This window comes from Triplophysa rosa, linkage group LG15, assembly GCF_024868665.1.
Source record: "Triplophysa rosa linkage group LG15, Trosa_1v2, whole genome shotgun sequence".
Taxonomy (NCBI): Eukaryota; Metazoa; Chordata; class Actinopteri; order Cypriniformes; family Nemacheilidae; genus Triplophysa; species Triplophysa rosa.
In genome coordinates this window covers 3,754,309-3,782,307 of record NC_079904.1, presented here as the reverse complement: position 1 = coordinate 3,782,307, position 27,999 = coordinate 3,754,309, and the positions used below count along the sequence as shown (strand labels likewise).

Below are 27,999 nucleotides of genomic sequence, written 5' to 3'. Positions count from 1 at the left end.
GCTTGAACAACTATTTTAATTGAAACAGCGTAGTACTAACATTATTATTAAAACATTTTATTTTCAAAAAAGGTTCGTATGATTTTTGATAATATTTTGCGGAAAAGAATGCGGCTAGTCTGCTTTCGCTGGCCGCCAAACCCCGCCCATGTCCTCGACAAGCCGACCACGTCATCTGTACCACGCGCCGTCTCGTCATGTGACCGTGAGTGGTTCCTGCTACACGGTAGTGATTAGTAATCAGACATACTGCTGTATCATGTCGGTCCGCGCGCACTAATTTGTTTCCCAATGTAAAATATGGGTCGTGTACGTATTTGTAAATCGGCACTTTTTCGCCATATGTGTACTACTGTTATTTCTGCGTTGATATTGCTTAAGTGTGTCCGTTCAGCTGCAGCAGCACCGGATGACAGCCCGTGGTACCAGGATCTGTGCAGGTAACGTTAGGAGCTAATAAACAAACACTGATGCTAGTGTTGTTCATTCCTATTGCATAGCATAGGCAGATGCTTGCTAGGAAACAAATTCATGTGCCTATATATCTAACGTTGCTATTGAACATTTTGAGAACTAGTTACTGCTAGCTTTTAGCCTGGGTGTATTAACAACAATGTGTATGCTTTGTTTAAGGTTGGCAGGTATCGAATAGCCGTAATCTATATCTATATAATGCATGTTATAAACCATCATTACGCTGCCTGAAGAATTAATGCAAAATATATAAGGTTGTGTGTGTGTTTTCTCTTGAAGTTACAAATGGGAGGCCATTGACCAGGACAGCAATGTGAGTTACACTCTGAAGCTTTGTGAATCTTCACCAGATACAGATTGTGGAAAAGACACCGCGGTTTGTGCTCAAAACCAACAGAGAGGCCAGAAAGAGTCCGTAGGTAAGTGCAATGCATCAGTGTGTCAGGGATGCATAATACACACGACCACAGCATTTACAGGGTGTACCTCTGGACTGCATGTGCCTTTTTTGGCTTTTGTGTGACCTGCATCTTTAATTTGGCAATGTTTCTTTCATCAATTAAGTTTTTATCTGTTGTGGTTTTCTGTTGTTGGTTAATAAGTACCTGTATTGATTGGGGAATTGATTCCTTAGCTAGATTTTGCCACAAATACATAACGATTGCCGTTTTAATAATTTACCGTGATATAATGTCCAACGGTTAGTATTACCGTGTCATATTTTACTTGCCGTTATACGGCTTGAAAAACCCTGTATAACGTAGTATGCAACATGAAACGTGGGTTTTGTTGATTTGTGTCAGGAGAGTAAATCAGGAGTCGGGAGTATTGACATTCGGAACAAAATATAATCACATATATAAAAAACCGCGATATCACACAGAACCGTGATAATTTTGTTCACTATAATCTCGATCTGAAATTTTCACCCCATTACATCACTAATGCATCATAGTGTATCTACATGGCATTAGTGTGGGTGAATGTTGCATGAACATACCTGGGTCATACTTTACACCCAAACCCAAAGAATTAAGAAATGAGAGCTAGACGCCTTGTTTTAAGGCTGTCAAAGTTTTTGCATCGTGATATGCAAAAACATTTATTTAATGTACAATCAAAATAAAAAAATCAAATACAATATTCAAATATGGATGTTGCTGTAGTATTTATTTTACTTTAGTTTTATAATGCTAATAAGAATTACTTACGATAATAATAGTAGAAAAAAATCTATTTCTTTATACCATTTTCTCCATGTAGTTTCTTTTTCCTCTCTCTTTTTATTGTTTATTTTGTGGCGAAATGTGATCTGGACATGTTTTCATGATATTCATTTTTTCTTATTATCACAGTTAAATCAGTTTCTTTTTGGTTTAAGTTTAGTGCATTGTATGTCAACTCTTTTAGTTGATAAAGCAGGAAGTTTTGACTTCTGTTTTTTCTTGAACTGTTTAAAGAGAGTAAACGGTTCTTTTTAAACATTATCTCTTTAAAAACAGTGCTGGATTGTTTGGTCTTATAAAACAAGTCAGCTGACCTCTGTATGACAAGCACCTATCAACTGAACATCCTGACCAATAGCAGCTCAGAGTGTGATTGTGTTATCTCAAGATTTACACGACAGGGTTGGCTTCATTTGTGGTTAGAACAAACACTGAGACTGTCGCATAGCATGTCATGTGACGGTATAAAAAGTTTGCAAGCAACATAAATATCATGCCCCTGTTTTCTCAGGCCGTGTGTTGTACGCTTACAGTACATGCAGAGATTGTTTTAAAATGTTTTTATACATTTTATTTCATGTAAAGTGCAGGCAGATGTTTATTTCGCAGAAGACGCGTGAAGTGTCTATTAATAACTGTGTCCCATGCTGTGCAGACTGTGTCATAACTGTATTCATTGTAGTTGAACCTGTGTGTCCGCCTCACATGTCTTGGTTGTTTTGTGACTGATTGACAGCTTGACGTGTGATTCTCGTTGTAACATATTGAGTCAGACATTTTTCTCGTTCTTCAGTGCATTTGGATAGGTTCAGTTTGTGTATATAGTGTGTATACATGTTTGTTCTGGTGTTAACTTGTGTTGCTGCGGCACTGCAGTTTGTTTGTGTTTTGCTGGAAATAGGTCACAGCTATCAAGCAGCAGGTGATGTAGTCGAATATGACAATATGGACATTTCTGTAAGTTTATTATTTAACTTAAGGTGCTTAGGTAAACTAATAAAAAATACCAAATGCCATTAAATTAAACGTTTAGATTTTTACCTGTGACATGAAAATTATAAACAGAATTTTTTTTCAAATTACTAAATAAAATCTCTTGGCCTTTGATCAGTTTACATCTGTTTGTTTGATCTCCCAGTTGCCATCTCTGTTTGAAACGTAAAGTTGCAGGTTACTTTACTATCTTATCTTCGAATGGTTTGAAATCAAATTACGTCAAGACATTTCCCCCAAAACCGTACCCAACAACTCAACTTCTAAATGATTATTATAAGGAAGGTAAGACAACCTGAACACCAGATTTTTATATACTTGCTCAATAATGTTTTTCTATTTTATTTTAAAGCGTTACATATTATCGCATTTATATTATTTATGTTTACACTGAATATGACTGAAGATTCAAAAGAAGCATTTTTGATATTTTTGAGAACTTTATGCCACCCCCTTATCGTTGTATGTTGCCTAAAGAAAGCAGTATAGTAGTATACAATTTTCAAACATAGTCTTAATAAAAACATGGCATGTCGAATGTTCTCTGGAGGTCTCGAGCTGTAGTTGGTCTGGCTGTGGGTAGGGCTGTGACGGTTGCCGTAACAACCGCACCACCGCCATGGTAAAGTGCCATGATGGTGGCGAACTGCCATCGGCGGTAGTGCACTTCACTCTGACAAATATAGGTGTAATAAATATGAGAGTTGCGATAACGATTGCTAGTTGTAGCCTTTCAGTTGTGGATGGTTTTATTTAAAAGATTTTAAATTAACAGAAATTATTGGCATTGGTGAACGTGCGTTCGAGCGCAGGCCTGCACGGCAAAACCGGTTATGGTTATTCTGCGGGTTTTGCAATGGATCTTGTTGTGAAATGAACAGATACGTAAAATCAAAACTGGCTATGACCCGCTTGCTTAGTGTCGGAAGCGCGCGCAGGTTTTGCCGCGGTTGCGGAGAGACATCTCTTCATTTGCGCTCCTGTGCACATCTTCTGAACGCGCATTTAGTGCAGCTGTACACATTTTAATCTGGACAGTGTCAACAAGTAAGTTTCACATCAACGAGTCGGAAAAAGTAACGTTTTTATGGCAATCTGAATAGGAAAGCCAATGTAGGTTTAAACAGTTTGTTTCAAATGGAATTGTTAAGGACTGTAAGGGTTAATACGCCACTGACTGAAGTTACTGCAACAAGAGCTTTTTTATTTAGTATTTAGCTTTCTTATATCATTTAAGTTTTCATTATTTACTGATGTTTATTTCAATGTTTTATATGCTGTAGTGTGCCGTTTCACTGATGGATTTGCGCGTTAAACATTGACGGATGTTTCATCCTCATTTATTTCAGATATCATATTTCAATTATTTAACAATTTCAAGTATTTAAATAAGGTCTATATTTCTCTTCCACTCGTCATGTGGTTGCTACACGCAAATATAATAATATAAATATTATTTATATAAATAATATATATTTCTCAACCACCGCACCACCGCTGTTGATTTGTCTATTACCACCGCGGTGGTAAAAAACTGCCACCGTCACAGCCCTAGCTGTGGGTGGCATGTTTACACAACCAGTTGGCACTGTGTTTTGTTTTAGTAGGTCATGCTCTCCTGCTGTGTGTTCTCATGGATTCTGTACTTCTAGAAATTGTGACCTATAAACTTCCAGCCGTACACTATCACATGCTATAATATATTACCTTTGTCCTTTGGCATACTTTGCCAAGTGATTTATATATGTGAGTTACACAGCAACATTATCAGATTTCGAGATCTCCAGGATAGTTGCTGTTCTTGAATTCAACAGGGATATCTTTATCTCTGTTACATAAGTGTGTCCAATAATGTGCCAGTTTACACGAACAGCTTTCACTTGCATTTTAAGCCAAAAGTGTGCAATATGGTGTAATGTTACCGGTTTAATTCAGAACATTTACCAAGGTATACCAGAAACCAAACGAGTGTTTTAATCCCCATAGGTGAGCTCTCCTTACAGAAGGTCTCGCCCGCCGTCCTCGATTTCAACAGCACGAAGAAATGCGACGGCATGAGCAGTCCCGTTCAGAGCAGCATCACTTTTCAGTGCGGCAAAACCATGGTGAGATTTCCTCAGCGGCACCTGCTGTGACGTTTGTTTCCTTTCAGATTCCTGCTGAGCAAGAAGAAACCACATATAGTAAATGGAAAATCTTACACTGTTGTGACGAGGCGAGAGCTGGTGCGGCTAAATCTGCATTGTTCCTTTTCAACTGGAGAAGTGGATATTTGAGTTTTTCGTGTTTGGCTTACATCAGGATGGATACAGTGATGTGTTTTAATCACGGTGGTCTTTAAAGTACCCACTAAATCAAAAGTTTTTCTGCTTTAGAATACATAGCTCAATTTGCATTTATAAGATAAAATCTTGTCTTTTGACTTCCTCCAATATGGAGCAATGCTTTGTGACATCATTTATCCGCACTTCAGCTTCACCATCAGGTTCCAGGCTGAGGTAAGCTAAACACAATTGGCTATTTTAAAAGGGGGCGGAGCTGTTTGGTGTGTCCCACCCTTTCTTTTTCATTGGAAGTTACTACAACGAACTGAGCGAAGCTGCACATTTTGAGGCACTTCAGTAGGTCTTTAATACTTGAGAAGTACATCTGCATTGTCGTTCATCTTAATGGCGGCTGCATTATGTATGAGATCTAATTTTGCTCAGAGATGCAAAGTTCAAGCGACGTTTTTTGAGTCTTTTAGTCACATGAACTAAAAGATTTACTCAATTTGTTGACATACATTATGCATCCAACCAAGGAACTTAGCTAAAACGGTACGCATTCTAAGCAATAAGACGAGGTCACGTGTGTAACCACAGAAAAACAGGAAGTTGAGTTGTTTGGTGCCGCAAGACATAGTTTTCAATAATGTAGCCAATAACATTATAATTTATGTGTTTGGAGGGTAATTTTGATGCATTAATAATGACATCTGTTTTTTGTTTTGAACAAAGGGCACGCCAGAGTTTGTCACCGTTTCAGAGTGTGTGCATTACTTTGAATGGAGGACGTATGTCGCCTGCAGAAGAGACAAATTCAAACCACATAAAGAGGTGGGTGGAGGTGACGAGACATGAGAGCATCTCCAAAACCTCGGATGTCCAAATTCACAGGTTTTTCAGTAAATGGAAAATACACTGTACTTTTTAAATGATTAAATACAAAGTAGACGAGCACTTTTTAATACTTTTTATTGGTTAGATATTAGCAAAACCCAGTAACAACATAAAGGATGACATTTAATAGTGGTTTATGGGTAAAAAAAATAATGAAATACAGAGATACGGAGGTTTCAGAAGGACAGCAGCGAAATATGACATCAGCTGTAGCAAAAGTAAAGTCAAATTCGCTTTTTACCCACCAGTCCATGTGTTTTATTGTCATCTGTTTTTAAGGTTCCCTGTTATGTCTTTGATTCCGATGGGAAGAAACACGACCTCAATCCTCTCATTAAACTCAAGGACGGTTATCTGGTCGACGACCCGGACGATGACGTAGATTTCTACATTAATATATGCAGAAGTCTCAGTAGGTTACTTTCAGTTTCCTTTTTTTTAATAGCAGTGACAAACATTTGCTTTACTTACACAAAGTGCTTGTTCAGTTTCTTATTTAACTGAAACAAATCTTTTGAAAGCTATGATTTTAATAAGTTAGCCATGTTTATACACTAATAAGCTTGAATATTTCTGTCAAGACCGAGATGGAAGCCGATGTCCTGAAGGCTCCGCCGCCTGTCACACCTCCAGCAAAGGATCTTTTGACATGGGTCAGCCGCTCCAACAGCTGGAGCTGCTCTCCAATGACAAGTATGTGATATTTTGGAATATATTCATATGTTATTCTACCCAGAAATGAAAATCATTTATTTACCCAAACTTTTAAGTGACTTTGTTTCATGACAATTGTCATATTTTATGTTTGGAGTATATAGCGGGTTTATAAAAAGCGACTTGCTTTAATACAGTCCCATGCATTGAGGTATCCTGTCTGGTCTCTTAAGGGTGTAATCGTTTTTCAAATATTGCCCTTTACAGATTTAAACCTGCAACCTCACAGTTCCTACTCCAGAGACCCAACTGTACCCAAGCTCTTTCCCATCTTCCCCACCAATGACTTTCAGCCTCTTGTCTTCTCTGTTTCAGACTCAGATTGCGGTACGAGGTTGTCAAAGACATCCCAGACTTCTGTGAGGGCCACAGTCCGGCAGTGACTATAACATTCATTTGTCCCTCAACAAGGCAAGCGGTAAGAATTTGACCCAATTTACTACAGACTTATTCTATTGAATATGTGTTTTGCCATGTTGTGTTTGATGTCATGTGATGGCCGTTGATCTCACTGGTTTCTCAGGGAAGTAACCCTAAGATGATAAGCAACTCAAACTGTCGGTATGAGATCGAGTGGGTGACCGAGTACGCCTGCCACAGAGATTACCTGGAGAGTCACAACTGCAAACTGACCAGCGCTCAGCACGACATCGCCATCGACCTCACTCACCTGACACACACCTGTGAGTTTACACAGCTGCGTTACACATCAGAAGATTCACCACGAATGTGTTATTTATGATGATACACTAATGGTTGCTCATGTTATTTTTGTCGCTTCCTGTAGCTGTAGATCAACCCTATGTGGCCAAGGCCAATAGTGGCAAGGACACGTACTTCTTCTATCTGAACGTGTGTGGAGAGACCAGAGCTGGTGACTGTGATAATGAGAAGGGTTACGTGTCTTCCTGTCAGGTGAAAGAATCTGGCGACGTGAAGAAGATCGCTGGGAGATACCAGAACCAAACGCTGAGGTTGATCTTCGCTCACGTTTTCAATCCTTTCAAATGTCTTTCTGTCTCAGGTTTACATCAGTCTTAAAGGCAGGACATAGTTCACGTCTGTAATGAATAATTCAGCAATGTTAAGATATGAGGACCAGGGTTTACCTGGCTTAAAACGTGGCGCCATCCTTATCTTGTACAAACACGCACAAACTCCGACTCTCTAACCATTAGGCTACGACTGCCCCAAAGGACTGTTAAGTGGCTTAACCAAACACTTGACATATTAAAACATAAAAATGAGATGAACATTACAATTATTGAGTTATACAAAACATTGCTTTTATTCCACCAAACAGAATTGAATCTTTTTTAATCAAATAAAACTTTTTATCCTTTTCAACTAATTTTTCAGCCAACTAAATGAACCAGTCTTACTAAATGAGCAAAGCTCATTCACATCCTGCGCTCTCTTGTGGTTCACTGAGCTTTGAATGATTCACTTATCTTTTATATTCGATAGTGACTGAAAAGTTTTAACATTTTAAACGAATCGGTTCAAAGGAGTCATTTGTTTGGGAGTCGTTCTGATCGCAATGTGCGTTGATACTGGCGAACTCGCTGTGTAACGCATAACGCTGATTCATCGAGCCAACTGCACATCTTAAAAAATTACAATAAAGTAGAAGTACGCCACGTTAATTTTAAGAAGCCTTTAAAGAAATTGAACATACTTGCACGCAAAACAAACAATATTCACATGAACAGCCGTGAAACACAGCTAATACAGCTCCTATTAGCTCTTGTAACTTCTCTGCAACTCTTAGGCCCGATTCACATTTCGCATCTTTTCCGCGCGCATATTCCTTATTTTAAATGTAGACAAATAGACTGCGACATTTTTCCAGGCGCGTCGGCGACGCATCGAGATGGAAACTTCAACTTTTTCGGAGTGCCGACACGTGCACCGCTGGTCATTAAAAGAGAGAAAGAAAACACGAGCCGTGCGGTTTTAGACACGAAATGTGAATCGGGCCTTACTGGGTTGTTGCTAGAAGGGATGTGGCCGGAAGTGATGCAAAATCTCGCTATAAAATACAGTAAATTACATTAGCTAATTCCTACACCTACCCCAACCCTAAACCTAGCCTTACAATAATAAAAAATAGTAATTAACTGTTGTCAGCGTGACAAATATGATGCGGTATTGAAGTGCGCATGCCCAGTGGAGGTAGCTGTATCCCTTCTAGCCAAACCCGCCTCACTGGGCTGATAACGAAACAGCGCCTCCTCTGTGGCGTAATGCTGCAATTGCAGTTACAAGTGACAATCTGTTGACAGAATACACTCAGTGTTTTTTGTGAAGACACCCAACATAATTTTGGCAAGAGTCAGAGGCGGCACGAAATTTGATGGAGGCGGCCCCCTCCAATTTTTCTATGCAGGAAAAACCCTCACGTTTGCATATCAGCTCCTGGCACGTTTAAGTTTGCATGTGCAGTGCATTATAAAGGAAACTATTTTGGTGTCTGTAGGTATTCAGATGGAGACCTCACGCTGATCTATCCGGATGGCAGCAGATGCAGCACTGGATTTCAGCGCATGACCATCATTAACTTTGAGTGCAGTGCAGATGCAGGTGAGTGACGCTCATGGGGACTCCGTTTTAAACCTGCTGTAAAGAATCGAAAAGGAAGGAACTGCATTGTGATGTCAGACGTTTGCTTTTCTGCACATTTTCTGCACTGACACCAGATTGATGGTTTTCAGGGAACGGCCAGCCGCATTTCACGGGAGAGTCAGACTGTACGTATTATTTTGACTGGCAGACGGCGTACGCATGCGTTAAGGAGAAGGAAGACCTGCTGTGTCGAGTCACAGACCAAAAGAAGCGCTACGACCTCTCGCCTCTAACACGCTTCCCAGGTCTGTTAAAGCTGAGGAATGATCTCTTGCACAGATCTGATCAGATGTATACAATTCTTCCAAAGTAAAATAGATGATGTCCTGTGACTTAATCTTCTGAAATGTATGTCTCCCAAATTTTCAGCACATAACTGTGTGTGTGTGTGTGTGTGTGTGTGTGTGTGTGTGTGTGTGTGTGTGTGTTTTTCTAGAGTCGAGTGGATCTCATAACTGGGAGGCTGTTGAAGCAGAAAAGTCTGATAAAAAGAGATTTTTCATCAACGTTTGCCATAAAATTATAATGGACGAGGCGACAAACTCGTGCCCTGAGGATGCAGCAATATGTGCAGTAGGTCAGTGCAGAGATCGCTCTCTTGCTTTCTGTGTCTGTGTTTACAATACCAATCAAAAGTTTAGGGTCACTAAGGGGCCATTCACATTTCGCGTCTTTTGCGTGCACAAGTTTGTTATATTGCAGATTCAGAATGCCGCAAGCGCACTGCAGATCATGTGACATGAACTAATCAGCTACAGCTTTTCTGGAACAGCATAGAAAAGCTCAGCGTAGATGGAGACAGATGATCACAGTATAAATAAATCTAGTAACAGAGTTATTGCAAAGGATTTTTAGCGCATGACCTCCTCATCTGCACGGCAAGTACGGGCCATGGTTGCTTAGCAATGGCAGACGCCAGGAGAGCGCAAGCTCCCAGGCGCGTTGGAAAAAAGTAGAAAGCAGTGCGGCTCACATTTTCCGCACTGTTTGAGATGCGAAATGTGAACGGCCCCTAACTCATTCCTTGATTTCTTTTTTTTTAGTGACACAAATGTGACTACAGATATTATGTTGTAATCTTCAGTATTTGTTCCAAAATAATGTTTCTTTCAAAAACGGCTCATTCTAACTCAACTCTCCTCTTTCAGGAAATGGAAAACCTGTGAGTTTGGGGAAATTTCTCACTTCTCCCCAAAAAGCATCTGAAGGTGACGATATCCGCCTCATATACACGGAGGGAGACGTGTGCAGGCAGAACATGAAGATTAAAACCATCATCACTCTGAAGTGCAAGCCGGGAGACGTGGAGAGCGCTCCCGTCATGAGGGGCGTGTCCAGTGACAGATGCACCTATGAGTTTGAGTGGTTCACCGCCTCGGCCTGCGTCCTCTCCAGAACACAAGGGGACGACTGCAGGGTGGAAGACCCGCAAGCAGGTACGCGATTAATCCAGTCGAACCTTGACCCGTGCATGTTCTAGGTTTTTTAAACGTTCTCACGTTTGTTTGCAGGACTTATGTTTGATCTGTCGCCCCTGCGGAAACCGAGCGAAAGCTATTACAACATGTCTAGCGTAAAGTACGATTACTTGATCAACGTCTGTGGCGGCGTGAAGGCTGCCAAGTGTCCTGAAACTGCCGGAGCTTGTCAGGTGGACCCGAGGCGAGTTCCTCCTGCGTGTGTACTGGTTTCCTTTTGTGAACATTTTGAAAAGCGTAATGAACCACCAACCATCTCTCATTGTGTCTCTACAGTGGGCTGAGCTCCTGGAATCTCGGCGATTTTAACTCCAAACTTTCGTACTATGACGGACTGATCCAGCTGACCTACAAAAATGGCTCTCAGTACAACAACCAGCAGCACACGCAGCGTTCCGCACACATCTCTTTCCTCTGTGACAGAGGGGCCGGCCCAGGCAAACCAGAGTTTCAGGTACGTCACCTGCTCTGTTATTGTTTTAGACTTGCCTACAAGCCCAATAGCTTGTAAGCATTAAAGAATTTATTTTGTTATGACACCTTCAGATATTGTTTCTTTATGGCTTCTGTCTTGTCATACTTTAGGATGAAGATGAGTACACATACAGCTTCAAGTGGTACACATCCTACGCCTGTCCGGAAAGACCGCACGAGTGTGTTGTGACGGATCCAAATACACTACAGCAGTATGACCTGTCCAGGCAAGCTTGTTTTTCTGAAAATATTGTTTAGCCTTAGAAGGTTTTTTTAAAGGAACAGTTCACCTAGAAATGACTATTCTGTCTTCATTTACTCACCCTTAAATTGTTCCAGATCTGTATCAATTATTTTTATCTTCCAAGATATTTGGAAGATTGCTTGTAACCAAACAGTTATTGGCCACCATTGACTACCATAGTAGGAAAAAAATCACTTTATAAATGTTGAACACAAAAGAAGATATTTTGAAGAATGTAAGAATGCAAACAGTTCTGGGGCACTTTTGACTGCCATTGTGATTTTTCCTACTGTTTGGTTACAAGCATTCTTCCAAATATCTTTCTGTGTGTTCATCCGAACAAAGAAATTTATACATGATGTCAGACTGTTTTTGGGTGAACTGTCCCTTTAAGGGAACATTTGGAGTGCATCAAAGTTATGAGAGTTTTGACAGTTTTATAAGTATTAATGTTATTCATATGTAATTTTATTTTATTAATGTCTTAATTAGCTTTTATATTTTGTGTTTTTATGTTAAGTATTGTAGTTTAATTTTTGAACACTTTTTTTGTGTGCACTTGTCTTTGTATTATTTGTTTATTTTGTGTTTAAGTTTATGTTTTAAGTATTTATTTTCAGTTGATCATTTTAGTGCCTCAACTTAAACTTATCTACTTAGTTTATTGCTAAAGCGACATTTCTACTTTTCATTTAGTTGATGAAATCATATTTAGGCCCATATTTGATTTGATTTCAATGAACAGAAATGTTTTAATAGGTTTAGTAAACTGTAATAACCTTGGAGCGCGTATATATTTTGCCGGTGTCTGTACTGAACGTATCATTTGTTTGCCACTTCGCAGTTTGTCTGTTTCTAATGGCGGCAGGAACTGGCAGGTCATGGACACCTCTGACCCCAGCATGCTGAAGAAATACTACATCAACGTCTGCCGGCCGCTCAAAGCCGTACCCGGCTGCGACAGGAGAGCTTCCGTCTGCAAGATGAAATTCGAGACTGACAAGGTTTGTTGTTCAATAAAAAATGACGTTTATTTTTGGAGATAAACGTCACTCCTTGCACAACTGCATAATCGTCTTATAAGAAAGTTTTGTGATGTCATAACAAATGTGTGTATGTTGCTGGTGCAGGAAGGCCTGTCTGAGAAGGTGGAGGTCAGTAATTTTGGCGTTGTGAGTCAAGGGCTGGTGATTGTGGAAGAGAACCAGCTAATGTTGACTTACACGAACGGCTCGGCATGCGTGACGGCGGACGGCGTGATGAGCACGTATACCACACGCATACACTTTGTCTGCTCGAAAGAGACAACGGTATGAGCCTTTTCAAATCAATGTATACAAACACTTGTGAGTTTACTTGTGAAAATGTTATTATCAGTAAATACATAGGCACAACATGACAGATTTTAGCACGGAAAACACTTGTGTAGGTGGCACGTCTTTATAATGTGTGGAGAATGCTGAGTGTTTTGTGTTTTGTTTTTAGCGATCCGGCCTGCGATTTGAAGGAAAACAGAAATGCCTTGTTGATTTTGTTTGGGAGACCGAAGCAGCCTGCGCCATCTCAACGGTTGTGGACACCAACCAGGTTAACCGTCATTCTGGCATCCTCATGTCTGTCTTTCATGCAGTCAAGAACAATTTGTTTCTTCAAATGTTTAACTTCATTTTTTCACATGTTCATGGACAGACCTGCTCAGTGAAAGATCCCAACACTGGTTTTGAATTCAACCTTCAGTCCCTGGCCTTCAAAGATGGATACAGCGTCGCTGCGGATGGCAAAGACTTTGTAGTATGAAACACTTTTCATTGTTTCTCTTGATTTTGAGGCCATCTTGAGAGAATATTTAGTGTGTCAGAGTGCAGTCGAAACTTCGAAGTTTTTTTTTGCGTGGGATTTTAAATTCCTGAGGGAACCCACAGCTTAAAATATTCCTCAGGATCTTTTGACTATAAACTGAAGAGTTAGTCACAAACCGTCATGTCTTCTGTAGGTGAACATCTGTAACGCTGTGGATAAGTGTGGAAGTGCTGATGGGAAACCTGTGGCCGGATGTGAGATAGAAGAAGGGAAACCTGTGAGTCAGGTTGGGGTTGAACGATCTCTTCAGTTCTCCACCGATGGCTCTCTCACACTCACGTACAAAGGGGTTTTGGACATACAGACAGGTGCGTTATGAGTTGTGTTGTGTTTTTTACATAACGCAAAATATATCACAGCGTATAACATTTCAATATAACAACACATAAATTAAACCATAACAACATGCGATATTGCTGTCAGGCACTGATATTTTATCTCCAAAATGGAAAAAGGAAAAACGGTAATGATTATGATCATGATGATGCACACTAGAGCTCCAAAGATATAAAAAAATTGTAGTATTATTAATTTAATTGTATTTTTTATATGATTTGTTTTGGTCGAGCACCCTTTTCAAGTTGATGTGCGTGCTTTTGTCGTATTTTTGCTAATGATGCGGTAATGATGTATGAAAAAGTAAATTGAAATCACAACACATGGAGATGATATGTTTATATAACTTAAATGTTGTGATATATTTTGTGTTAAATGTTATATGCTTATCGATGTGCATTGTTTTCTCCGTCTGCCGTAGGCACTGAAAACACCTTCATCATTAATTTTGTGTGTGACCAAAATGCTGCCACGGCATCTCTGCGGTTTATTCACGAAGAGCTGGGCACAAACACACATGTAACGCACAACGTCTTCTTTGAGATGTCCACCGCTCTGGCATGCGAGCCCGCCCCCGTGGATTGCCAAGTCATAGGTACAGCTATTTGTTTAAAAGTGCACCCGAAATAAAAATATTAAATTTAATTCATAAGATTTGCTTTAAAATACAAAATACTGCTACAGATCACAACGGAAGCGGCGCAAACTACTTGCGATTATGGTTAATATTCATTCTTTATGTGGAGACTTTTAAAATGAATTTAAGTAGTGGCAAATTTATTTTCTTTTTAAGCTACAGAAAGTTTTTTTTTTTCATTTGAAGCTGCAGAACAGTTGAAAGTTGGAAACCTCTTGCTTTTTTTGATCTTGCTTTTCCAGATTCACAAGGTAGAGAGTATGACCTCGGTGACCTCAGTCTGGATGGCAAGTATTATGTTCCTCTGGACACCTCAGATCAAGCAAGGTCTCAGAAGTTTTATATCAACGTGTGCAAACCGCTGCCTCGCATTCAGGGCTGCGCTGGTGAGTGACTGCAGAACTTCATGATGTCACTTCCTGTTTCATCCTCTGTTACGATTGGCCACGTGATGCACAGTTATTTTTGCCAGCTGGTGCGATCGGAGCGTGTGGTCAGATCAACGGCACAGGAAGGAATCTGGGATACGTGCAGTCGAGCCTGCAGGCGGCTGAGGACGGCTCCATCAGTATCGTGTATCAGAATGGCGACAAGTGCAGCTCGGGCCGTTACTCCACCCGCATCATCTTCCAGTGTGACGACAGTCCCGTAAGCATGTGGACAGACGTGTGGTGCAAACAGTGGTGCATTTTTGTTAATACATGCACAGTATTTACTGTTTTTTTTTTTTGTTTGTTTGTTTAATAGGGTGCGCCCATGTTTGATCGCATAGACGGGTGTGAATATGTGTTCATCTGGAGAACATCAGAGGCCTGTCCGATCAAAAGAGTGCACGGTAGGATGAACAGCCAATTATGTCCGAGAACCATATACAGATCTTTTCTCATTGGCTCTGACTACGTTTTGTCCCCTCACAGGTGATAACTGTAAAGTCAAGGACCCGAAGAGTGGTTATGAGTACAATCTGACGCCACTGGCTGGACAGGACTATGTAGTGAAGGGTTTGCATTATGAGTATCATTTAGCAGTATGCGGACCAATTAAAACCACCGTCTGCTCGCATGGCGCGGATAAACCCGTGTCCTCCTGTCAGGTAGAAGAGCAAAAACAAAGAATTACAGGTGAGTTTTTTGAGTGTCACTATAGGACTGATATGTTCAATATTATTTATCATTTATTCACTCTCGCGTCATTTAAAATGTTTATATGACTCTTTCTTCTGTGAAACACGAAAGAAGATATTTTGAGAAATGTGGTTTTGTGTCCATACAATTGAAGTCAATGTTGTCCAGTGTCGTTTAGTTACCAACATTCTTCCAAATATCTTCTATTGTGTATTGACGTGAGGGTGAATAAATGATGACACAATTTTTTATTTTGCGGTGAACCATCACTTTAAGGCTCACAAACAGGTTGTCTGGCAACTTGTGACGTTTCATGTCTTTGTATTTGCAGGGCTGGCCAATCAAAACCTCACCTTTGATGACGGGATCATCATGATCAACTACACGCACGGAGAAACCTGTCACAAGATCTACGAGCGATCCACGGCCATTCTCTTCTCCTGCGACCACAGCAAGAATCCTGTGAGCTCCCTATGGAATATTGATTAGTTTTATACAGTTCTTGGATGAATCTTATCCTGTATCTTTTCTCATCAGGGGAAGCCAGAGTTTATTCGAGAGACGGCAGACTGCACGTATCTGTTCGACTGGCACACTGCTTTGGCCTGCCCTTCATTCAAAACCACAACCTGTTCATATAAGTGAGAACATGCTTCTTATTTGTTGTCTCCCAATACACGACGTACCTTTCTGAATCATGTGTAACGCTCAATATCTGTTTTCTGGCAGTGATGGAAACGGACACTCTTATGATTTATCCTCATTGGCCCTGCACAAATCGAATTGGATGGTCGTGCCTGAAGAGACCAATCAGGCGCAGCGATATTATATCAACGTGTGCAAGTCTCTGGTGCCACAGACTGGTGAGCTGTAGCTTTTTATGTTGCTGTAGTTCACCCCCCAAAAAAGAATTGCTGTCATTTATTCATCATCACGTTGTTCAAAACATGATTTTTTTTCTTCTGTGGAACACAAAAGAAGATCATTTGAGAAATGTCTCGGTGATTTTGTGACCAAACAATGGAAGTCAATGGGGTGCAGTGTTGTTTGGTTACCAACATTCTTGAAATTATATTTAGTGTTCTGCAGAAGAAGTTTATTTAATATCATTGTCCAGTCAGCATTTAGGGTCAGAATTATCCATTTCGTAACATGTGTTTTAGCAAAGCTCAAGCGTTTTATTTGACCCGTTAGCATCCAGAACTGTCAAGTTTTATATCTTCTCTGTGATTGGTCTCAGGTTTGTGGAGCTGCCCGTCCAGCGCAGCCGCCTGTCTGAAGGATGGAGACAAGTATGTGAGTCTGGGGGAGGCAGAGACGGGTCCACAGTTGGATAAAAACATTCTGGTCCTGAAGTACACAAACGGACAAGCCTGCGCAGACGGCAAGAGAAACAGAACCACCATCATTAGCTTCATCTGCGACCCAGACAAAGTGGTTCGTATATACACACTTTAAAAACACATTTTACCTACATAAACTTCTCATGCTATGAATGCTCTCATGTATGATATGTAAGCGCTGAAAAACTGTCCACATTTGTGTTCTATCAGAAATTAATAAAAAAGTTTTTTTAGAATAGATGTAAAGTCGGGCTGCATTTAAACGGCACCATAGCAGTGATACGAAAAGCAAATTATTTTATTTTTATTGCCATAAAATGTATATTTTCATGTTAAAATGTATATAATGCAATATCAATCCTTGCCGTTTATATTGTGCTAAATATATTGCAATATGCCTTGTACATTCCTCCAACCGGAGTTATTATAGTTTTGATTTTAGTTTTATAAATATTTTTAATTAGCTTTTATTTTTAGTTTAAGTTTTAGTCATTTTGATATATGCTTTTGTCATTTTATAATTATTTTGTTTTATTTTTATGTTGCTAAACAAGATTAATTATTTTTTATTTTAGTTTTATTTTAGTTGTTGTTAATTATTATCATTTTAGTGCTTTAAACTTTCAGTTTATTTTTAAGGCAACATTTACATTTTTCCTTTACTTAAGTTTTTCCAATAATTTTTTGGTCAGTATTTTATTTGATTTTAATAAACAGAAACGTTTTCGTTTAGTAAGTAAAATAACCTTGCTTCCAAACCCTACTAATATGCAACTTTGACACTTGTATTTCAATTAAATACATTTTACTTTTGTAATGTGCCAAAGTAAAACTAAATATTCATTGGCCTTAATATGGGATGTAGGACTTGATTTGATCAGAATTTGACTGCATTGTGAAAAGTAAAACCTATTACACTGTGATGCTATTGGTCAATATATTTCCTCCCACCAATACATTTTTAGTTGCGCCAATACAAAACAAAAGTTATTTTATAAAGGCAGAAAGTTACATTTCAAGAAAAGATTGTAGAATAAAAATGATCTTATGGAGGAAAGAATACAGTAATTTTGTCCCCACTTCAAGAGTCTTTTTTTGATGTGTAAGGTTTTTGTGTATGTCTGTCTCACTGTCAGGATTCTGAACCCACTCTGAACCCACCGCTGGATGATTGTGTGTCTAATTTCGAGTGGTACACAGCTGCAGCCTGTCCTCTTAACAGCACTGAACACGGCGACTGTAAAGTGACCAATCCAGCCACGGGTGAGTCAGACAGTCACGCTGCATGCACCGTCGCACACATGACTGCTGAGTCATCTTCTGCTTATAGCAGTGCATGTTAAGTTCCTTGTTTTTTTAAGATGTATTTTAAAAGGCTTTTTGCCTTCATTAGGACAGTAGAGAGCAGACAGGAAAGGGTTGGGCAGAGATCAGGGAACGGGATCGGCAAAGGACCGTCGAGACGCAATCGCACTCGGGTGCGCTATATGTCGGCACGCTAGCCACAAGGCTATCGGCGCAGACCGTTCTCTAATGTAAAAATGTACTTATGTTTTTGTATTTGCTATATGCTGGACAATTAGATGGGCCTGGGTGTGAGCGGGACTGTCACAAGGGGGGTCGAGGCCCTGTGCGAACTTGATGTGCGAGGCCCTCTGGAGGACAGAATGGTTTTTGCGCAGGATTTATGATGATTCTCAAAGAAAACGTGCAGCGAGTCTGTTGCTATTGTAACGAACGCAATTTTCCCACGCATGTGATGGACAGATAAACCACGCTCTTTGTTGTTAATGTTGTTGTGGATATTTCAGCAAAAAGATCGCTTCAGTTGAACAGCTTTAGGTTAAAGAGGGAAAAACTTTACACATCCATTTTATAGGCTTACTTTATTTCTCAATCAATCTGTCACACGCAGGGTCTCGCTTTTAAAATTCATGCACATTTAACACCGTTTTAAAACTAGCATGTATAGCATATATAGGGTACTAACTAAAACCAACATTGTGTTCAACTTGCTCTTATTATCCAAAACATGACTATATAACAAATGTAAAATGTTACCTTTATATAAATAAATGTTAACAATATGCAGATAAAAGTTAACAAAACTGCAGCATACAGTCGTATTTAGGGCAGACTGGCATAAAGAAAATATATGCTGTTTGTCATTAAAACGCATCCAAGCGTTCACATTTGAAAATGGTGCTTTTTTTGTTAAAAAAACGCACATTGGCTTTATCATTTATGAACATTCTGTGTCTGTACAATATTTCTTGCTGTTTTTGAATTGTTCTGAACTTCACGAACCATGTACGCTCTGATCTCCGCAGGTCATCTGTTCGATCTGAACGGCCTCAATCGAGATGGAGGATATACAGTCTATGATCCTTCGGCCCACAGGAAGATGTTCAGATTAAACGTCTGTGGAGAGATACTGAACGCCGGATGTGCTTCAGGAACAGGTGACTTCATTTTATATGCTCGTGCATCACGGGATTGAATGGGTTTACTGAAATAGTCGAGTAGATAAGTGCTATTTCAGCTACAGCCCATGGGTTTTTTTACTACGAAAACTACCAAGACCCTTGAGCTCCCATTCAGATCTGCGGTAACGTAAAGCCATTGATATTTGCTTCAGGTGTGTGCATCAAGGAAACACAGACAGCAACGAGTGCTGGAAAAGCCTCCAGGAAGCTGGTGTATAGGGATCAGGTGGTGGAGCTCACCTACGAGAGCGGAGACGTGTGCGCCGCCAACCCCTCCCTCAAACACAAGAGCATCTTCAGCTTCATCTGCAAGGCGGAGGGAGGAGGGACCGATGTTCCCGTGCTGGTGTACTCGGATGACAACACATGCACTCATTTCTTCTCCTGGCACACCCCGCTGGTCTGCGAACGACAGGTAATGGGGTCACGCAATGCATTGAAAGACGTTTAAGGCACGCAGAAGTTTTCAGATGTGGCTTTGAGAAACCATCACCATTAAAGTGTTGCCTGTGCAGGTGAAATGCTCGGTTTGGAACGGCACCAACCAGATTGACCTGAGTCCTCTGATACATCTCACTGGCTACTACACAGCGATAGATGAGGATGTGGACAGAGGAAAGTCTCCCGACTTCTACATCAACATCTGCCAGCCCCTTAACCCCATCCCAGGGGTCAACTGTCCACCAGGGGCCACCGTGTGTATGGACCCTGTTGTTGGAGACCCAGTTGTGAGTAAACGTCGGATGGTTCTTTGTGCGCTATAAAATATTGGTAGTTCAATATTAAAGCACACTGTATTAATATGAATATCAGTCATGGTTGTTTTTTTATTCCTCTGCAGGACATCGGGCGAATCACATCCCCTCCTCAGTACAACAAGGAAACTGAAGAGGTCACCATCACATTCAACAGCACAACCGTCTGCCCCTCTAACCCCACCTCCAACTATTCCTCTAAAATCATTTTCACCTGTCAGAAAGGTGCAGAGCTGGTAAGTCTTTGTGTGTCGTGTGGCGGTGATGGTTTTTTTCTGCGGCGTCTGTAAGTGTTGGTTTTCTGTGTGAAGGGCTCTCCTCAGATGATTCGGGCTCAGGAGTGCATGTATGTTTTCGAGTGGGCCACTCCTGTGGTGTGTGCCGAAGCCGTCACTCAACAGGGCTGTAGCCTCACCGTCTCCCAGTTGGAGTACACCTTTGACCTCTCGACGCTGTCAGGGGTCGTTCAGGTAATGAAATCTTTGATTGAACCTTTAAGGGATTACAAATTCTGAGGCATTTACTCACCAGTGTGCCATCCCAAATGTTTATGATTTACTTCAGCCTGATATCTAAACCATTTTTTTTTTTATTTATGCTACTTTATCTTGTGTTTTGTGACTAGTTGTCGTATAATATTTTATCACAAGAACCAATGAGATTTGAAGCTACTGTTAAATATTGTTAAATGCATTTGTTTTGGCTTTAATTTCGCTAAATGAGCTCAAATTATTCTTTGTTTTCTTTCACGTATTGTAAAATATAGTCATATCGGATTACTTTGTGATGGATGTGATTTTTGGAGATTTTGTGTCGCCTTTTTAATATAAGATTGTACTTTTGTGTTCCAATGAAGAAGGGAAGAGTTCATTATGAGAGAATATTCATATTTGGGTGGCACCGTCAAGCAAGTGTAAAGTAGAACATACAGAAAATGAAGAGATCCAAATTGTCATTTATTCAGCATTTCTAGATGTGTTGTGGTCATTTCAGTCCAGCGTCTGTGGAATTTCAACAAAACCAAACCTCAGGAGTGACACAAAGTCACCCAACAGCAATGTGAAAGACTGACAGCATGACAAGACGCATGAAAACTGATAAAAATCAAGGCTATTACATAAAAAAAATGCATGATACAAATACATGCACAGATATTACTGTTGTATTGCTTAGAAGTGAATGTGAACTATTTTATTTGCAGTATTCGAGGTCAGAGAAAATACAGAGCATCAGTTATATTCACCTGTTTCTCCTGTTTTCATTTGCTGCAAATTTGAAATTTGGAAGAAATATTGTTAGTAGTTCACAGAATTAAACAAAAATGACCTTTTAAAAATGAATTTATCTAGACACATACCTATAAACAGTCAATTCAGAAAAACTGAAAATAGTTTTGAAATGTAGCTGTATGTGCCCTGGGATTTTGGGCCAATGAGATTTGGCTGTGGGTGGGGCTACACAGCACAGTGTAATGAAATTAAACAAGTGACCGACCTAATGTACTTGTTTGACAAGTGTATGATGTTGTTTGACAAAAACTATAACATAACAGAATATGAAAAAAGTCATTGTGCCACGTTAGCACACACAGAAAACTCAAATGATATAGTCTCTCTAAAAACGCTCGATACTTTCACATTTTAGGTTCCCCAAAGAAATACCCAATCCATTTGATTTACTTGCATTCACTTCCTACAAACCAATTCACATCGTATGATCATAACTTATAAGGAGAACACGCCTCATGCTCTGTTCTGCTTCTGTTTTTCTATGTTCAGGTTCCTGAAAGTTCTTATAAGATCAACGTGTGTGGCGCTGTGACGGACAATGCATGTAAGGACAGCGCGGTGTGTCTGATCTCCAGCGGCTCAGCGGCTTCGTATGGAAACAGCAAATTAAAGCACATGAGCTACAGGAGAGAAGAGCAGGCGGTGATGATGCAGTACAGCGCTGGAGACCCCTGCCCTCAAGGTCACACAGACACGACTGCTTCATTTCAAAATCAAGTGTGCTGACTATCTAACAGCTTTATTTAAGATGACATTATTTGCAAATGTCTATTTGAACAAATTTTGTTTTTTATCGTACAGTGACTGATGAGGATGAAGTGTGCGCCTCCCCCTTTAAATTCAGGAGCAAGTCTTATACTGAGTGCACTACTGAGGGCAGAACAGACGGCAGGAAGTGGTGTGCCACAACAAGTGACTACGACAGAGATAAGAAATGGGGATTCTGCTCTGATGGTATGAACCTCTGTCATAAGCACATGACCAAGTGGACAAGCTGTGTTTATTATCTAAATTATATTCATTTAATTAAAATATGTACAGTGACCTTAAAAAGCATTTGAACACTTAAAGTGATAGTTCCCCAACAAAATGAAAATTCTGTCATCAGTTACTTACCCTCTTGTCATTTCAAACCTGTATGACTTTCTTTTTCCCGCAGAACACAAACTTAAGAAAGCTGGTAACCGACAGCACTGGACCCCGTTCACTTCTATTGTATGGACACAAAACCAATGCAAGTGAATGGGGTCCATTCAACGACATTTTTTCAAAATATCTTCTTTTGTGTTCTGCGGAAGAAAGAAAGAAAGGCATACAGGTTTGAAATGACAAGAGGGTGTGGGACAAAAGGCTGGGCTTGGTTTTGAGGCCGTGTTTTTATGTTTGTAAATCACAGCGCAGAGAGGAAAAAGGCAGTCGTCTGTTTTGTTCTCGTGTGACCGAACGGCGGGGCGTGGGACACCGCAGCTGATGAGCGAAACCCGGAGTTGTTCGGCCACCTTCCAATGGAGGACGAATGTGGTGTGCCCACCGAAGAAGATGGAGTGCAAGCTGGCCGGACAACACCAGACATACGACCTGCGGATGCTCTCCTCTCTCACCGAGCCGTGGAAATTCAGCCATAATGATGATTCGTAAGTGTCACGTTTTCTTTGTCTTCATCGTGGCAGAAAAACCGTGTAGACTTGGTAAAAAGTCAAATGTGTGAAACTCTCTGTTTCCCTGTAAAGGTGGTATTTTAATCTGTGCCAGTCGATTCACGGTGGGTTTACGGGCTGCCCGGAGGATGCCGCCGTGTGTCGCAAGCATCACAGCGGGAAAACTGAGACTCTGGGTCGCGTGTACACACAGACGATGGAGACCATTACCGGTAAGTGTTGTTTTTAATCCTCCTCTTACCTAACTGCGGTTTTGTTGGTGATGTCACACCGGCTCGTTTCCCCTCCAGACGGAAGGATTCTTGTGAATTATTCCCTGGGAGACGATGTGTGTGGAAGTCATCGGCCAGCCAAAACTATCATACAGCTGAAGTGTGGGAGCACAGTGGGCCGTCCCAAATTACTGCGGTGAGTCTGAGGAACGAAAAAGGACTTTTTTGTCACTTTTTGACATAGAAATAAAGACACGACAGGAAATGTTGAGAGTAAGAGGAGAGAATGCTTTCTGGAAATTATACAAGCCAGACTCGGCCTCGAGCCTATATGAGTTTACCAGTTGTGAAAATTTGAGATCTGTAAAAAAGATTCAGAAGCGAGTGAAATGCATTGGTTTTATTTGCGTGTGTGTGTGTGTGTTTTAGGGAGGATAACGCAGCGTGTGAGTTTTGGTTGGAGTGGGAGACTCGTGCCGCTTGTGCTGTGAAGCAAGAGGAGGTGATGATGGTCAACGGAACCATTAAAGTACCCGAGACAGGAGCCACGTTCAGCCTGGGTGCTCTGTATTATGGGTGTGTCTCTCTGTCTCATTAATCTAGTCGCTAGATGATCATTTCATAACACAATATGGGATAATTTGACCTCTGACCCCTGTAGAAGCACTAGAAACGGGGGTCAGAGGTCAAATTATCCCATATTGTGTTATGAAAACGTTCTTTCATCGTCAGAGATACTTGGTTCAAAGGTATGGTTTACCCAAAAACGACAATTCTCACATCATTTATTCACCCACACGTCATTTCAAACTTGTTTTATTTTTTCAAGATTTTTGAGAAATGACTCTGTGGTTTTGTGTTCGTGCAATGGAGGTCAATAAGGGTCAGCGTTGTTTGGTTGTTAACGTTCTTCAAAATATCTCCTTTTGTGTTCTGCAGAAGAAAGAAACTCATGCAGGTTTGGAATGACATGAGAGTGAATAAATGAACAGAGTTTTTGGGCGAACTAACCCTTCGTGGTTCTTTTAAACTAAGCTGATTTAACAGGAACCAGTCAGTTGAGTTGAGATAAATGATCTTTCCCAGTTTCCACAACGCCACGGGAGACATTCGGCCCAACGGAGACCGCTATATCTACCACATCCAGCTGTCGGGGATCACAGACGGCTCCATTTCAAAGTGCCTCGGTGCCAAAATCTGTCAGGTGAAGATTAATGACAGCTACCACAGAAAAATCGGTTCCTCCAGCAAAGCCAAGTATAATATTAAAGGTAAGAGGAACTCTTTTAATCTTCAACGTTGAAATTCTTTGCGAGACATTTTTAAGCTGAGTGACGTATAGAACATTTATGCGTTTCTTGGGAATGAAAGCCATGGTCTTGCCGATGCTAATACTCGAGCTTCGGGAGCGCCGATGAACACGTGATCTAGATGTGACCGGTTATTTTTGCTATCAGGTGGAAATCTTGATGTCCTGGTACCATCTGAATCCAAATGTGGCCATGACCAAACCAAGACGGTGTCCTCGACCATCCTGTTCCACTGCAGCCCTAAAGCAGGAGAGGGTATCCCAGAGTTCCTGCTCGAGACAGACGGTTGCCAATATCTGTTTGTTTGGCACACCTCCACCGTTTGTGACTTTTTGTGAGTATCGCGCGGAAGCCTGAACATATTTTTTCAGCATCAATTTTGCTAACAATACTGTTGGTCACAATTCATCCAGCTCCATGGACCAGCACATTAATGACGGCGGGGAGGAGCATGCCGGCTTGTCTGGGAGGAGTCAGGCTTTGGGGGCGGTGCTTAGCTTGCTGCTGATTGTGCTCACAATCTGTTTGCTTGTTCTGCTACTGCACAAACGGGACAGAAGGTAAATGCGATCCGTTTGCTTTACTTGTTATTTATAAAGTAAAAAGTACTTCCAGTTTCTTGCGTATGTTTTGAGCATGTTTAACATGTATAATAATTCGATTTTTTAAATGTTATTCAGGCAATATGTTATTCAGAAAGTGTCCAGCTTCTGCAAGAAAGGAAATCCAGTGTCTTACAAATATTCCAGGGTGAAGCTTCATCTTTTTTTTGCTAAAAAATGTATGCTTGTGTATCAGACCAAATCTCCATCTCATCTTTCTTCATCTCTCTCTCTCTTTAGGTAAACGTGGATGAAGACGGATGCGAAGATGAAATGGAATGGCTGATGGAGGAAACGGAGACCCCCACGCGGGAGCCGCAGCAGAACGGTCACATCACAACCAAACGTGTGAGCGCCGACGCTCTGCGATCCTTCTCCCTAGATGAGCAGGACAGCGAAGAGGAGGTGCTCACGGTCCCGGGGGTCCGAGTGGCCCAGCATTCGGCTCGGTCTTCCTCACGCCTGCAGTCGGCTTTGCTCGAAGCGGAGAGCGACGAAGACCTGGTGGGACTGCTGGATGACACGATGAGCAGGAACAAGATGAAACGCAGCGGTAGGAACCAGAGGAAACCACAGCCAGACCCTGACGACAGCGATGAGGATCTACTGAAAGTCTGAGGGCGCCGGGCAGCCCGACTGAACTTTTGAATGTCTGCCACCATGCGTTCGGTTGCTCCATTTCTAAAGGGAAATTTATTTATCGAAAGCAGATGGTCGATTCGTCCACGAAATGGAGTCAATGCCTTCCTGACAAAACCTCGTTTTTGTCATTTAATTGTTCATTTGTGTTTGTTTTTCAGTTGGTTGAGATGAATGATGTACAGAGTTGTTCAATGTGAATTCATTTGGTCTCCCACAAAGGTACAGAAATGAACTATGTGGATTTTTTTATGCTTATTTAAAGATTTTGGGTACTGCTGTAATTTTTTCACCAGCTCACTGGACAGATACACTGTTTTATCAGATTTTGATTGTGGTAGGATGAAGACGTTTGTAAACACAATCTGAAGCAGTATTTCACATATCTTGAGCCTTGTAGCACCAAGAGGAGATCGATTCGCTTTGCAAGTTCATATTCGCATCACAAATCTACAAATCGTCACGTTCTGGGTTTTGTGTTCTGCATCGACCGCGCTCTTTACGCAAACCTTTGTCTAAAGGAAATCATCCGTGTCTTTCGCAGTGGTTTAACCCTCTTTGCTTAAAGCACTAGCGTAAGAAATGGCATTGCATGTTACTTTACCATCACCTTTTCTCGGCACAACTGAAGGGAAATGTTTTTCGGCACTATGTGGTAGTTAGCTCGGATTTTTTTACTTTATCGTTTAGTTGGTTTTCTTGAATAAAAAAAATCAGTGTCTTTGGAAAAAAACGCATCCATTTAAATGCAGGACAGGAGATGCTTCTCAAGCACTTTTGCATTTGCATGAAGAGTCATTTTATCGCCGCTTCATGACATTATTATCTGGCTTAATTGATGTTCACATTAGCCGAACGCAACTGAATCTGTATGTCCGCGTCTTTTATTAACGCAGACAAATGTCTATTTTATTTGCTGAATGTTTTGTTAATAAGTTTATGCTGAATCGGTTTTAACATGCAGAGAAAGATGTGTAACTTTGCAAGAGTCAGTCGGCGGGCATTGAAGGCTCTCCGAAAATGATTTGCCAAAACAAGGAACGAGACATTTATTCACTCAACATGCATTACTCAGGTTGTCTTTTGAATGATGAGAAGGCTTGTATTTCCACCCATCAGTGTATTCCTCACATATATGGTTGCCAAATATACCCACACCAGTTCTGTGTTTGTCCACTGCTTCTGAGAAGGTTCTGTCAAGGTACAGCATGAGGGTCTTTTGCACTTTGGTGGGCTTGATTTTATCCGCCCTTTAGAGGCGGATAAAATCAAGCTATATATTGGTCTTGATGGGTTCTCCCCTATATTTAATGAAAATGTCTGCAAATGCTGTATGGGTTATCATATGGTATGAGTCTCTAAAACTGACTTGAGAGGTATTTGTCATGTTTTACAGCATTTGGTTTTGATATTTAATAAGGCTGTGCTGAGATATTATGGCATTTTGTTTGAATAAAACGATCAGCTCCTCAGCATGAGTTCTTTTGTGATTTTTGTATTTGTGGCTTCACCGTATGAACGGGAGAATCATTTACTGCTCTGATGGTTCTGTTGAGTTGACAGAAAATTATTCACAGAACTAACTGGCAGCTGATTTGTGGGATGACATGAGACGACACAGTCCAAATTAAATATAAATCGAATTACTTTTTTTTTTTATTAAAAAACATTTTGATAGATATTGCGATTGTGGTTACTTTTGGCCATGATAACAGTGTTATGAAAGTCTGATGTCATGCCAGCCTAAATCCAAAGATTTGGGGTTTAAACCTCAAAACGTTGCTGATTTCCCATATAGTTTTGATCTTTAGCTAAGGCTGTCACAATATAAATACACTATTATTGTGGTCGAAAGAATTTATGAAAACAATATTATTGCAGTATTTATTGAAAGTAATGTCAACATTGTAAAATAATAAAAAAACAAATAAAGATCAAATTCACTTTTTTATTTTGTGTTTTCTCTTATTTTCGGCCATTGAATCACTCAAAATAAAAGTGTAGTGAGGCACATAAAGCAACTGTAAACATTTTGGTTCTTAAAGGGACAGTTCACCCAAAAACAAAAATTCTGTTATCATTACTAACTCGAGTTGTTCTAATTCTGCATAAATTTCTTTGTTCTGATGAACACGAATGATTGAGTTCTTGGCCACCACTGACTACCATAGTAGAAAAAACGACGACGCCAGTCAAAAATGCTCCTGAACTGTTTGCTTTCCTACATTCTTCAAAATATCTTCTTTTGTGTCCACCAGAATTTTTTTCTCCCACTATGTTAGTCAATCATGGCCAAGAACTGTTTGTTTAAAAGCGTTCTTCCAAATATCTTTCTCTGTGTTCATCAGAACAAAGAAAT

At 40.5% G+C, this 27,999-nt stretch overlaps 1 protein-coding gene across 1 annotated transcript; it reads left to right on the top strand.

Moving 5' to 3' along the window:
* Positions 1-3: 3 nt before the first annotated feature.
* igf2r (insulin-like growth factor 2 receptor) lies at positions 4-27,112 on the top strand. The gene is made up of 47 exons (XM_057352690.1): positions 4-440; positions 754-893; positions 4,680-4,798; positions 5,693-5,791; positions 6,134-6,266; positions 6,436-6,547; positions 6,884-6,986; positions 7,092-7,251; positions 7,356-7,542; positions 9,048-9,151; positions 9,283-9,438; positions 9,630-9,770; positions 10,342-10,629; positions 10,705-10,855; positions 10,948-11,125; positions 11,257-11,372; positions 12,234-12,393; positions 12,520-12,699; positions 12,875-12,976; positions 13,079-13,180; positions 13,383-13,557; positions 14,007-14,180; positions 14,465-14,608; positions 14,695-14,870; positions 14,970-15,057; positions 15,140-15,343; positions 15,678-15,808; positions 15,884-15,987; positions 16,076-16,209; positions 16,587-16,783; positions 17,826-17,952; positions 19,020-19,151; positions 19,328-19,590; positions 19,691-19,903; positions 20,017-20,166; positions 20,242-20,400; positions 21,709-21,901; positions 22,021-22,173; positions 22,616-22,853; positions 22,950-23,089; positions 23,168-23,285; positions 23,519-23,665; positions 24,176-24,360; positions 24,547-24,733; positions 24,813-24,959; positions 25,080-25,149; positions 25,242-27,112. The coding sequence occupies exons 1-47, from the start codon at positions 301-303 to the stop codon at positions 25,617-25,619; spliced, it is 7,398 nt and encodes a 2,465-aa protein (XP_057208673.1). The 5' UTR covers positions 4-300; the 3' UTR covers positions 25,620-27,112.
* Positions 27,113-27,999: the final 887 nt, after the last annotated feature.